Source organism: Anoplophora glabripennis, unplaced genomic scaffold (genome assembly GCF_000390285.2).
Source record: "Anoplophora glabripennis isolate ALB-LARVAE unplaced genomic scaffold, Agla_2.0 scaffold224, whole genome shotgun sequence".
Taxonomy (NCBI): Eukaryota; Metazoa; Arthropoda; class Insecta; order Coleoptera; family Cerambycidae; genus Anoplophora; species Anoplophora glabripennis.
In genome coordinates, this window is record NW_019416317.1 from 272,055 (window position 1) to 286,669 (window position 14,615).

At 34.8% G+C, this 14,615-nt stretch overlaps 1 protein-coding gene across 1 annotated transcript in view; it reads left to right on the plus strand.

Moving 5' to 3' along the window:
* Positions 1-14,615, plus strand: part of LOC108907856 (glutamate decarboxylase) — a 61,271-nt gene that overhangs the window by 20,228 nt on the left and 26,428 nt on the right. Inside the window, exon 2 of the mRNA XM_018711683.1 lies at positions 3,838-4,074. Coding sequence (XP_018567199.1) covers positions 3,838-4,074 — 237 coding nt within the window. The remainder of the gene's footprint in view (positions 1-3,837; positions 4,075-14,615) is intronic.

Here is a 14,615-nt window from a genome sequence, read left to right on the forward strand (position 1 = left end):
GAAAGTATGGATGGAAAGCTTAGGGGTCTAGCTATCCCCCCTACAAATATTGTTGCTTTATCTTTCTTACTATAAAATGCACATGGTTTGAAGCTAGTTACTGTTTCCTTCAATTTTTTGAAAAAAAAAAAATATCGGAAACGGTTAATTTTAGGAATAGGGAAACTTCATAAATGTCCACCTAAAATAACACGTAGAATCCAAAATTGCAATAATATATAGGGTGTTCCATTTAAAATAAGCAAGTTGAGGGCGACTTCCGGTATAACCGGAAGTGGTACGTGGACGCCATTATTTTAGTTGAGAAGGGCATGCCCGAAAACCCGGTATCCCAAATCGAAGTAGTCTCTGAAATAATTCTAATGGACCATCACCGTGATACACCCTGTATGATTGTAGGTATGTAAGATCGTTTTAAGATATTTTTTAAGTCGGGTATAACTAAAATGAATGGCCTAATTTTAATGATCATGGCACAAATTAATATACAAATTTTCAAAAAATATGTGCCCGGAAACGCTTCATTTTAAGATACAGAATAGAAAAACAGTTTATTTTAAATCATCAGTTACAGTGAGGAGCAACCACCAATATCTTTTTTCCTTGCAGCACAAAGAATCCTTCCAATTTTCATATTTAATAGATATTATTAATGACACATCTCGGAGAAATCTCTCACTCTCGAGGGGGTACTTCCGGTTACTACCAGGGACAGGGTAATGCCGGTAATACCGCACTAAATAAACCGGGGAGGAGGGATTACACTTTGAAAAATTGCAGTGGTTTCCCTACGGCGGCCCAGAGCTATCAGATTAGTTCGCAAACGCCTAATTATTCCCAGAAATCAGTTGGACAGTTGGACTCCGCATTAAAGGACGGAAACGTGGAAATAGGATATTGGAATGTCAGGAATTTAAACTTCTGCGAAGCTTCTGGTGTGTATAAATGGAGTTTAGATAAGAATGATAAATTGGATGTGGTGGGAGGGTTGGGAATCTTCGAAGTTTTTCTATTATTCGGTTCAGATATGTTTGGTATGTGGACCGAAAATAATCGCGAATTTTATAAATGAAAGCGCTGGAAGGTAAAAACTTGAATCTGGAGTCGTTTCAGTTGAGCATAAAGAGAAAACATTGGTATGCGTGTGTATCAATCAAAAGCTTTATTATTTTATGATTATACAAGATCGCTGATATGCATGGAAACGGTAGATTATCTCCTAAAGTAAGATAGATACAGAAAAATTATAAGACACAAACGTTTTAGGGTTTTCTAAAATCTAGTACAATAAATAAAAATTAAGTATACAGAATCACTCAAAAAGTCATGACGAAACAAACTTGCTTTTTCTTTAATGGTACACCCTGTATATTATTCTATATTTCAATTCTTCCCAAAATTCTAAACAACATGTACCTAAATTAACCGTTTTCGCGATATCGAACTCCCAAAGTAATTTTTTACTACATTCAAATTTATAAAAGAAAAAGGGCCCCAAATTATGGATATTTATTTTGAAAATAACACAAGGTGCAGGATGTGGATATGATTTAATTTTATTATTAGCTTTTTATAGAAAATAAAAAGGCATAATTAGTTCATGGTTGATAAAAATGCATGAAACGGAAAAATGTATTTTTTAATGAATGTCTTGGATATTTTAAATATTATGAAAACAATAGTTATGCTAGAATAAAAAAAGAGAGATAACAAGTTTTAATAAACAACAAATATTTTCTTTGGAATTCTATTTTATAAGGTGCTCAAAGTGTTCACCATTACCTCCTGACAGTAATGAATTCGCTGAACAAAATTTTGTAGTGAATCTAAAAGGGAGGAATAGTGGAAATTTCATGCCGTATCCTTCTCTGCAACCATTCGATTGCGGCCTATTATTGTATTCTACATTTTTTGCGACTTCTAAAAAAAAGTCAAGCGGGGTCATACCGAGAGATCTAGCTGGCCATTCAATTGCCTCTCTGCATCTAATTCATTGATCAGGAATCGTTTCATCTAGATACGCCCGTATCACACGTCAAAAATGTGCAGGAGCCTCATCATGTTGAAACCATATTTGTTCTGCTGCTAAATTGGGATACATTTTTGCGACTCCTCAAAAAAAAAGTCAAGGGGGGTCATACTGGGAGACCTAGCTGGCCATTCAATTGCCTCTCTGCATCTAATTCATTTATCAGGAAACGTTTCATCTAGATATGCCTGTACCACACGTCAAACATGTGGAGGAGCCTCATCAGGTTGAAACCATATTTGTTCTGCTGCTAAATTGGGATACATTTTTGAAACTCCACAAAAAAAAGTCAAGGGGGTCATACTGGAAGACCTAGCTGGCCATTCAATTGACTCTCTGCATCTAATTCATTTATTAGGAATCGTTTCATCTAGATATGCCCGTATCACACGTCAAAAATGTGGAGGAGCCTCATCATGTTGAAACTATATTTGTTCTGCTGCTAAATTGGGATTGTTCGGGAATAATCGTCTAAGCTCTGGAATAACATGCAAAAGTGATAAATATTGTTTAGAAGTCAAATTTCGTTTAATTTATCCATAATAACTTGACAGAACTCGATTCTACGATTATAATTGTCTGCACTCAATTCTTGTAACAAATGAATTTTATATGGATGCAAATTATTCGTTTGAAAATTTTTTGAATGGAATATCAACTCATATTATGATGTAAAGCCCTCTGTTGTTCGAATTAATTGGATTTTCCACCACATCCAACATGACATTCAAATAATTTTCTTAATTTGTAACGCTTATTGGTCTTCCACTTTTTCGTGGATCTAATCCCTCCAGTTTCATGAAAACGCTGCAATGTTTTTGAAACGGTTGATTTAGAAATACGTTCCCGATCGGGATGCAATTCATAAAAAGATGCACTTCTATCACCATATCCTTATTTGATCATTAAAACTTCAATAAACTCGGTTTCACCGTAGGTATATAGTAGGTTTTCGCAATTTTAGGTTAAAAAATCTTGAAATATTGAGGTTATGGAGCAGGTCCGCCGGTGTTTTCAAATTCAGCGACTCAAGAAACATATAAGTCCTTTATATCTCGCTTTATCTCATTTTTGGATAAATTTTGTTATTTCCATGTTGTAACGAAATCACTGAAGTTACTAAACTTCAATCCCTATGGAAAAACAAGATTTTCAAAAAAATCGAAGTGCGCTTAGAAGGGTAAGAGTAACCTATGATATGGTTTAACGCGATTTTAGAAAAAAAAATTAATTCCATATTGTAACCTGATCCAGAATATAGCGAAAAATCGCGATTTTTGTACTTTTAGGTTAGAATATCTCGAGAACCTAGGGTGATGGGCCAATTCTGAGGTTGGATTCATAATCAGCACACCAAAATCCTTCGGGTACACTAGATCCGGTTTCTGGTTCTGATAATTAATTGTCGACTGTGTAATCGACGGTTTCCATACATATCAGCGACCCTGTACATATTTTAATTCATCTACAGATGTAATCTCAAAACAGTTATATTCTAAAATGCCATCAACGATCGTAATCGAAAATCGAAAGATAGCCGAAAGTTAAAAATGATAACATATTTAGTATCTTCAAAACGTAAGTGTGTACCAAATTTCAATGCAATCCTCGTATATTAGCGAGTTCTATATTAAAAACAAAAGACAGTAGAGTGATGTTCCAGAAATTATCATTCTCTCTTCAGAAATTGGCGTCTCAGAAAATCAGTATATAAACTTAAGACTTCTTGGTGATTTGGTTTTTTTTTTCAAACTGAATATTATGGGGTACATTATTTTTCCAAATACCTACACTGATCTTCCTTTCAGACATTCTACCATACAACACCGAGAGCGAAAAAGTCACCAGGGAATTCCTCCAGAAGGTAATCGACATCCTGTTGGATTTCGTCAAAGCGACAAACGACCGCAATGAGAAGATACTGGACTTTCACCACCCAGAAGACATGATCAAGTTGTTGGATTTGCGAGTACCTGAGCAGGGCGTTTCTTTGCAGCAGCTCATCCACGACTGCGCCACTACCCTCAAGTATCAGGTTAAAACAGGTAAGAATTTAGTTTTAATGTTATTGTTTTTCTATTCTGCAGTAAGACTCCGCTCCTAATTATGGACATCTTATAAAATGTGGGTACTTTATGGTGGCTTTATAATTATTATAGAAACATTCTTGGTCAATTGTGTCAAAATGTCCTTGAAAGGTGATACGAGACAAAAAGTGTTAATGTTGTTGAAAAATGAGCTTCCGAGATTCAGTTCTGCTTGTTTGGAAAAAAAATCTGACATTATTTCATATCGGCTTTTGCATTTTTCGGATTTTAAACAATTTAAACATTTTTAAGTCAGACACATTTTGTTGTCCACGTCTGTACATTCAACTTTTTCTTGGGGAAATACTCAAACTATTGTTGAAAGAGACAGTAACAGTATTTTATGTAGTTGATATCTATGACACTGACGTTTTATCGCCCCTCGCACCCCTTGTGACAGCATTTCCTCACAGGAAGCTCTGCGTGTATCGCTCTGGTTGCCGCCGTCATCGAAGTGAGCCCCACGCCCTTATCGGCCACTCAATAGGCTGTTAATAGCCCTCCCGTAGGTCTATCTGTCACTGATTCAATTATTATCTGGGGCTGCTTACACTGTGGGACAAGTCCTGATATATCGCCGATTTGATTTTGATATTTCTAAACCATTTTTTGAATTATAACGACAGATAAGTGCCCCAGGGGACTGTGTTCGATTCATTGTTATTTTTAATTTATAAGGCAGACATATTTAGTTCGGGATATATTCATGCAATTAGTTTATACAAATATACAGGGTGTATCAGTATGAGCGTACAAAAATTTACCAGGGGGTAGACCAGACCAAAATAAGATTAAAATTCTTATAAAATATTTTTCTGCGATGCATTCTCACTGAGTTACAGGGCGTTGTTTTAAAAAAATAATAACAACTTTCCGCAATAACTCAAAAACCCTTTCAGAGATTTAAGTAATTTTTGGGTAAAGTGTACATCTATTAAAAATCATTAGAACTACATCGAAATAATTCGATCTGACACCAGGGGCGGTCTAGGCCAACTTGTCCTCAATGTTATGTCTTCATAACTTTTGCATGTCCTAGTTTTATGTAATTGGATTAAGTTTTCCTGAATCTGCAATCAATTCTGAACAAACAATGTACTCTTTTTTCATAGCTCAAAAATGAACCGTTTTCCAGTAAATTGGGTCTAAAATATCCACTGCATTAATTCGTAGAAAAATTCATGTAAAGATTTTATTTGTTGTTATCTAGTAGGTACCTGTAATTACAAAAAAGTTGTTTACCGTTGAGGTATAGTTTCCCATGTAGCTGCGGCTCAATTAATACGAAGAAACTAAACAAGTTTTCTATGAATTATTTAATATTTGGTTACTAAAAATAAAATTGAAAATTATGCAACAAAAATGAAATTATATTAGCAAAATGACAATATTAAAAATAAAAATAAAAACAATTATTTCAATAAATGCTCGAAAATGCTGACCATTTACTTCAATGTATGCCCGACATCGTTTGACCAAGTTCCACAAATCAACGGTTACTTGAATTTGTTCGGCGGCTACATTAATTTTTTGAAGTAAATCGTCTCTCATGTTATTGAGTTTGGCATACACTAGTTGCTTCATATGACCTTAGTAAAAAAATCAAGCGGGTTGAGGTCAGGGGATCTGGGAGGCTACGTAACAGGTCCATTTCTCCCAATCGAGCGTTCTGGAAAATTAAATCGAACCACGCAGATACCTGTCTTCCGTTATGAGCAGGTGCTCCATCTTGTTGGTAGTAAATTTGATTTTGCAAAACTAAGGGAACGTCATCTAGTACGCTATTAACAATATTGTATAAAAAATCCGTGTATCTCTTTGAATTCAAATGGTATACAATAATTTGAGCAGGCAGAATGACTCCGTTGAAGATGCCTCCCTAGACATTTTTGGACAATCTTTTTGAAACGCGGAGGATCGTATCATATGCGGATTTTCAATCGACCAGACGTGAAAATTTTAAAAATTATTTATGCCATTTCGCGTAAAGTTAAGTTCATCGCTTCACAATATCTTTTGATGGAAATTTTCGTCATTATCGATATTTTCTAATCACCACCTGCAAAATTGTACCCTTTTTTTGGAGTCACCAGGATGCAAAGTTTGTAGTTTAGTTGTGTAGGTGGTATAGGTGCAGTTCTTCTCGATTTAAAATTCTCCAGACGCTGTTTCGTGGAATACCTACTTGCGTTGATATTCTTTGAACACTGGTGAAAGGATCATCAATAACAGTAGCTATTACATTTTCTCCTAAAATGTTTGCAACTTCCAAATTACCTCTTAATCTGGTATTTTCAATTTGAATACTCCTGGCCTCACGGACTCTTTGGAAAACTCGTTGGAATACGTAAAGGTTGCCTTCTGTATGGAAACCTGCATAGAAATTCCCGTGAGGCCGCCAATGAATTTCCATCACAGAAACCGTAGACAAATATCATAAAGGCATATTCGCTGTTGGAAGATTCCATAATACTTAATATCTTGTTGTGTTGTAAACTTAATTTCTCTTAACTTCGAGTACTGTAATTAATTTTGACATCTACGCTTTTAAACAACTTTGTTTTTTATAATGACAGGTACCTGTTAGATAACAGCAAATAAAATCTTTACATGCACATTTCTACGATTAATGCAGTCGATACTTTAGACCCAATTTACTCGAAAACGGTTCATTTTTGAGCTATGAAACAATGGCACATTTTTTGTTCAGAATTGATTGCAGATTCAGGAAAACTTAATCCAATTACATAAAACTAGGATAAGTAAAAGTTATGAAGAATAACCTTGAGGGCAAGTTGGCCTAAGTCGCCCCTGATGTCTGATGATCTTAGAGTTCTATATAAATTCTCTTCCTTCAGGCCAATGTTGTGCAGATACTTCCTGAGCCTGTACTTTCCTGTTAGCAGTCTTACCGTAATCCTTACTGATCTGCGTCTTTGATTGAGGTTCATCAAAACCTCCAGAGCCGCAATAGATGTGCCACTCAGATCAGCTAGCCTTGGAATAGTGTTTAGGCGTTTTTCAATTCTTACTTGCACCGTCTTCGGCCTCAATTTTATAGACCCTAACAAGCTTTACGGCCTTTGCATATAACTATAAAGTCATTTTAGAGCTAGTATTCCAATTTTTTTCCACACAGGTGCCTTCCAAAGGCTATTATCCTTCAATATGATTATTTTTTCAGTGTGAGAGTTCCATTTTAGCTTTTGATCAAGAACTACTTTAAGGTATTTGGCCACGATTTCACCAAGCCAAAACTCTCTTGTTAATAAAAGCAACTAAGGTGGTTTTGTAAGGACTAACCGAAAGTTTTTCCTTCAAGCACCAGCCACTACTATGTTTAGAGCTACCAGAGTGCTCTGTGAAAGTGTTTGTAATTAATTTCCTGTTAACAACTGCCAAATTAGTCGACATATCCCTGACACCTTGTGCGGAAAGTTTGGCTGGAAGTGTATTCACTAGAACCGACCACAGTAAAGGCGAGAGCCTTTATTCACTTTTTCAAATGTGGTAGCGTAGCATCTTTCAAGGTTGAGATTATAGACATTGCAGAAGATATTTTGCTCATTTTAATGACGTCAAATTTTATTTACTTTCATCGTTTTTTATAGTCAACTTTTTTATACTATAATTGATTTTCAGTTTCATCACGTATCGTCACTATTACAGAAATTAATTTACAAATTGTTTTATTTTTACAACCCATTGGCTTTTTGTAAGAAATTCAATTAAATGTGAGCAAATTACGCGATTTTCCTCGTTGTTAACTTCGGACTCGAGGGGAAATAATCTGGAAAACGTGTGCCGTATGTCGCGCAAGCCGGTAAAAAGATGCACCCCCCAACTATCTATTATTATTCCAGCCGCAATCTGCCTGAGGGTAGATAACATATTATCATTGAATTACAAACCGTCTCGTGGTGTATTAAATGCGGGCAAACACGGATTCGCGCCGTCACAGGAAGTGAAAAGTTGTTGTACTCAGCACTGGCGTGCCGGGATGGAGGGGAGGAGAATATATTTTAATTTCCGTTTAATTTCAGATGTTTTTTCATTATATATTTAAGGAGTATTTCGTTTATGCAGAATACACTAATGTAGCAATTTTCTGATGTTGCAAGTATGGTGATACCATGAACTTGTGATTATGGGCAATGGAAGAGTGAGACTTGTTAAATCAGAGTTTGCAATATGTGGAAACAATGAAAGATTTAGGAGATTTATTTGATTCCCGTTTGAGTTTTGTTGATCACATTTATCAAATACAATCACATGCCAGGAAAATGAGCGGGTTTATAGTCCGCAATTGTCATTCGTTCACTAATATCAAAGCTTCGGAAATTCTGTATTATGCGTATGTTAGATCGAAGCTTGAGTATTGCTCATTGATTTGGAATCCCTATTACATCCTGATGTCCTTGAAAATGTTCAAAGGCGTTTTTTGAAATTATTGTTTTTTAGGGCTACCGGCTCAGGGTTTCAATCACGATACATTATTAGATATGTTTAACTTCCAAACTTTAGAAACCCGCAGTCGTTGTAAGTCGGTAAAATTCCTTTATAATCTAATTTATAATAAAACTGATTGCCCAGATTTGCTAGAGCAACTAAGTTTTCTAGTACCACGCGCTGAGATGAGGAATCATGCAACTTTTTATTTGCCAAGGGCTTGCACAAACTTATTGTTAAAGTCCCCAGTTTATTTTATGTGCAAGACATTTAATTCTATCTGTAACACTTGCGATATAAACGATTGCTCGGTCAAANACACTGCGCGACAGTGTGGAGCTTTGTCGGGGAGCAAGGCAGTGGGTGAGAAGTATATTTCCTGATTGCAGAAAAGTACAAATAAGCTAGGCTATTTGCCCATATTTTTACCTGATGTATGTTTATTTTTCTGTATGTAAAAATTTGCAACTAAATAAAATCTATTTAGATATGCAACCAGCGTTACTGCCTTTAATTCTCATAAAGTGTTAAGAGTCGCATATACAGTGGTGACCATATTTACTTAATTTATTAATTTTCTTGTGCCTCTATCGCTAACTGGTAATTGAACGTTACAACTTTTTATCAAGAATAACTTTTTCTTGAAAAATCAACAATAAAATAGCTTATAGAAACTTTTTTTTATGAATTTGTGACGTATAATCAACCTTACATCCTGTAAGAAATTAAGAAATTTCAAAATTAATGTCAAAAATTTGAATAAGAATGTAACTTTTGCGATATTTTGTAGATGCACATGTACAATATATTTATTTTGCGCGCCTATGACCAAAATCATCGCCTTGGATGTCCACAATGACGACCTCTGCGACACGCGTCGCTCCTGCGAGGCCTATTGTGTGTTTATTATCGCCTCGCGCCTCAAAACAGCCCTGATTGCATTCATTTTGGCACCCCTGCAGCTCTAACACTGTTACTTTTCATTTAGCCTTTCCTCCATTCAAACTTCACCTCAAGGGATGTCTCTCAAACTTGCCCAAAATTCACTTATCTAGATCCGTTTGAGGTTTTTCAATACCGCCAATTTCCATTCGAATTCAAGGGTTGCAATCACGATTGTACTTACAAATTTTATTTTCCTTGAGAAATCAGTTGTGCGCAACTGAATTTTTTATCTGGAAACTGAAATATTGATATGATTTTCAACAATCTTTCATGTTTTTACCAAGTCTAAGGTTTCTTTCTGCCAAATTTATTGGTCTACAAGTTCAAGTCAAGATTAACACTGGCAGAAATAGATTAACCTCAGGATTTAGCAGACTGCTTATTACAAGTCCTTAGATTCACAGCCACACGAAAAAAAGTTGTCTGTACTTTTCATGCGACATATGTTATCCGTAGTATTTTTGCCTCCTGATTCTGAATCCGGTGTCATAATTGACCTATCACATCACAGGAATTTCCTAACCTCAAAAACAGGTCAAATATAGCAAAAATTCACGAAAAAATGCTAGGAAAAGTAATTTTTTTTTCTATAGTTAGTTTATATTTAGATACCGGATTAATTATTCAATTCACATGTCAAGCAATGACACTAATCACTTCAATTTAGATTTTTATAACACAACATCCAATACAGAACATTTATTTGCCTACAAATGTAATTTCAACAAGCTACCGCAGAACAACTTGGAAGACTTCCACTGGCAATCACAAGCAAAACAACCATTAGTTCGCGGCCAAGTAATCCAGGCAGACCTCGCTCTCTGAAAAATGATGCAACGAACTGACTGGCGGCGGCTTTTCGACGTAGACCTACTATGTTTAACGAACATTATATTTCTAACACTATATTCAAATATTCATTTATATGGTTAAGAGGAATTGATGGTTCTTTCACTAACCTAAAAAAACGGGTCAATTAAAGTCAGATATCACGAATTTAAAAAAAATAACAGATTCGCGTCAAATTTGGTATACGGGGGTTTTCGGGGCCACTGATCACGAATCTATATACTTTAAGAAGGTTTAAACATTATTGGGTACTCAGGTTATATAGTGAACAAAAATATTACAAAATGAATATCGCAATTCGTAATCAGCGACACCGAAAACCCCCATATACCAAATTTGACGTTATTTTTTTTAAAATTTGGTTGGCCACCTTGGATCCGCCATCTTGAATTTTGCAAAATTGGCCTCGGATCCGTGATACTTTTGACCAAATTAACTAATAAGTAGGTATATAACTTCAAAATAGATATTTCAATAAAAGGTTTGGATTATAAAATATCAAATATCTGAGCATCGATTTTAAGAAAAATAACTTATTAGTAAGTATCTACTAGTACTACTAAGATATATTTAATCAGAATTGTTTTCGCAGGCAGCACAAGCCTTTTTTTATCTCTAACAGGCAGCAGGCACAATAGGTGATACTTTTTGATCTAGAACAAGTCTTCTTCATACAAATACTATTTATTAATTTTATTAGATAAATTGCTTCAATAATACGGCTATCTATTATTTATTTCTGTTTAATTACTAGACATCGGAAATTTTGTGGCAACAATCAAATAAATAAACAGTAGTAATCTATATTATCCTAGTACCTAAACGGCAATACGTATTGTAGTAGCAGAAATAAGCTAAATTTGTGGTTAAGCCGTATGCCGCTCTATGCTCATGTTCCCCAACAAAGAACCTCAGCCGACAGGGCAGGCAATAGGATATCGTTAGATATATATTGAATAAATTGATCGATGCGAAGCTTCAGATCAGAGACAGACATGTACATGTTATTGTACAATGACATGGATAGTTGTTGTTAAAATAACCAGAAAGAAACATCATAACTAGAGAAATTAAGGAAAAGGATGAAAATAATTTCAATGCACACTGACTGGAAAAGTGCAAATAAGTCGAAAACAATGTTAGACTGCTTCGAAATCCATCCATTCGATTTACTATTCCAGAAGGAAACCGGTTTTAAGAATTTTTTTACGTTCATATTTAAGCTATAACATATTTTCAGATATTTTCTTAATTTTTTTTTTAATAGGTACGTCATTATAAGCAGTTTCATATTGTATCAGAGTTTTAAGGAATAAGTTGGGATACTGCACTTTCATCACTTGAAAAACCCATTTCTCTTTTAATTTCAATTATACTTAACACTTATAATAAATATTTAAAAATAAATATTTCTGCTATACGTATGTATCAAATAAATTTGTCGTAAATGAAATATTATACAGGGTGTATCTAAATAACACCGAAAAAAAGGGGCGATTCTCCGATGAAAATTAACAGGGGTCTTTGGTATAAAATTTTTTGAAAAAACCCTCCCCTGAAAAGTTACGCCCCTCCTAAAATTACAAAAAAAAATTGTTTTTCTTTTTTATCTTCCACGTACATCAAGCTAAAGAAACCAAACTTGGTGAACATTATCTGTCAATAAAACTACACTTTTTGAATTTTTTTCAACCCTGAACTATTTTTGTAAGGGGTTGAAATAATCAACCCCTATGACATTTTTTCTTATAATTTTTTTTTCGATAAAATTTTTTCCTTTTAAAAAATATGTCTAAAAAACCCCATTCATTTACTAACTTTTTGATCTCTTCAAGTTTCTTCGAAAAGTTAAGGATTTATGACAAAAAAAAATAAATGTATTGTAATGTATTTTTAAAAAGATGAGCTGTTTAACGCGAGTGTATTTTGCCGAAAGATCTAGTGGCCTGTTCTTTACAATGGAATCCGTAGAAACAAATGTCAATGTCATTTATTGTCATATTAAATAACATTTTATTAAAAAACACTCAACCAAATAGTTGACCTATGATTCTACTAGGCTAAGAAGTTTGGAACTTAGACTAAAAGTGAACAAATGATGAATAATGTTATAACAGTAACAAAAAATAAAAATCTGTCGGATATTGACAATACAATCTACAAAAAATGTTGAAAATGATTGCCTTCAGCTTCAATACAAGCATCTACTCTTGTTCTCATAGAATTGCGTATGCGTTCAAATATTCCTGGTGAATTTTTTATCGTTTCACACCCTGCTACAATGCGGTTTCGCAAATCATTGATATCTTCAACTGGCCTTGAGTAGATCAAAGATTTCAGATATCCCCATATGCAAAAATCCAAAGGATTAAGGTCAGGGGAGCGGGCTGGCCAATTTACATATCCTCCTCGACCTATCCATCGATTGGCATACACCTCATCCAAGTGACGTCTTGCACGTATACTAAAGTGGGCTGGTGCACCGTCGTGCATAAACCATAAACGTTGCCTAATTTGAATGGGAACTTCTTCAAGAATAATAGGTAATTCTTCGAGAAGATGACAATATGAGTCACCATCTAATCGTCGTGGAAGAAAATAGGGACCAATTAAATGATCGTCGATAATTCCGAGCCACACATTTAATGAAAATTGATACTGATGATTTCCTTCAAAAAAGTCATGAGGATTTTCCTCAGCCCAAATATGATTGTTACGAAAATTTCTAATACAGTCTCTTGAGAAATTCGCCTCGTCAGTAAATAAAATATTTCTTAAGAACTGCGGCGCTTGGCCGATCATATTAATAAGCCATTGACAAAAAACCACACGTGGTAAAAAATCTCGAATCAGTAACGACTGCACCCGTTGGAGATGATAGGGATATAACTGTTGTTCTTTTAAAATTCTAAAAACTACCGAATGGCTTACATTTAGGACACGAGCTATTTTCCTGGTACTAGTTTCTGGGGATTCCTCAATTAAATTAAGTACGGCTTCATCGACAGCTTCAGTTCTAACTTCTCGGCTACGGCCACAGTCATGACTTCTCTTTTCAAATTTTCCAAGTTCCCGCAAGCGTTGGTGAATATTTGTGAACGTAGTATGGTGGGGTAATCTACGCTCTGGGTACTGTTCAGCATAAAGTCTTTGCGCTTCCAATGCATTACCGTTAGCATACCCATATGTAAAATGCATATCTGCCATTTCTAAATTCGAATAGTTAACCATATTTTCGGTTTATTAACTAATATTTTCTACACAAAATCATGAAACTTGTGAAATAGTAAGAAACAGTAACAATAAATGACATTGACATTTGTTTCTACGGATTCCATTGTAAAGAACAGGCCACTAGATCTTTCGGCAAAATACACTCGCGTTAAACAGCTCATCTTTTTAAAAATACATTACAATACATTTTTTTTTTTTTGTCATAAATCCTTAACTTTTCGAAGAAACTTGAAGAGATCAAAAAGTTAGTAAATGAATGGGGTTTTTTAGACATATTTTTTAAAAGGAAAAAATTTTATCGAAAAAAAAATTATAAGAAAAAATGTCATAGGGGTTGATTATTTCAACCCCTTACAAAAATAGTTCAGGGTTGAAAAAAATTCAAAAAGTGTAGTTTTATTGACAGATAATGTTCACCAAGTTTGGTTTCTTTAGCTTGATGTACGTGGAAGATAAAAGAGAGAAACAATTTTTTTTTGTAATTTTAGGAGGGGTAGTAGCTTTTTAGGGAAGGGTTATTTCAAAAAATTTTATACCAAAGACCCCTATTAATTTTCATCGGAGAATCGCCCCTTGAATTTTTTCGGTGTTATTTAGATACACCCTGTATAATTCACAGTTGCGAAGTTGCATTTTCATACCTGAATACAAAAGTGAGTTTAACGCACTTAAATAAAAATACCTATTCTTCCTTTCTCTGTTATAAAAAAAGAAAAGGCAACAATTATATACATATATAAGTTTTTAATACTCCATTTGAAGCGATTTTTTAAAACACATGCCATTCAAAAACAGAAAAAACAAACTCAGTGCCCCCAGTGAATAATGGAATGGCTTTAAGCGCTTTCCCAATGGCAGGGGAGCGTCAGGACCTCGGCTTACGAGGCTTAAAACGCCATCCCACCGTCGGCTATGAACCTAAGCCTAACTCACCGTCTGAAAGATATGACCTGACGTTTATAGGTCTGTTCTGACAGGAATGAGTATGCGAAATTCCCTCGAACTGATGGTTTCTAATAACT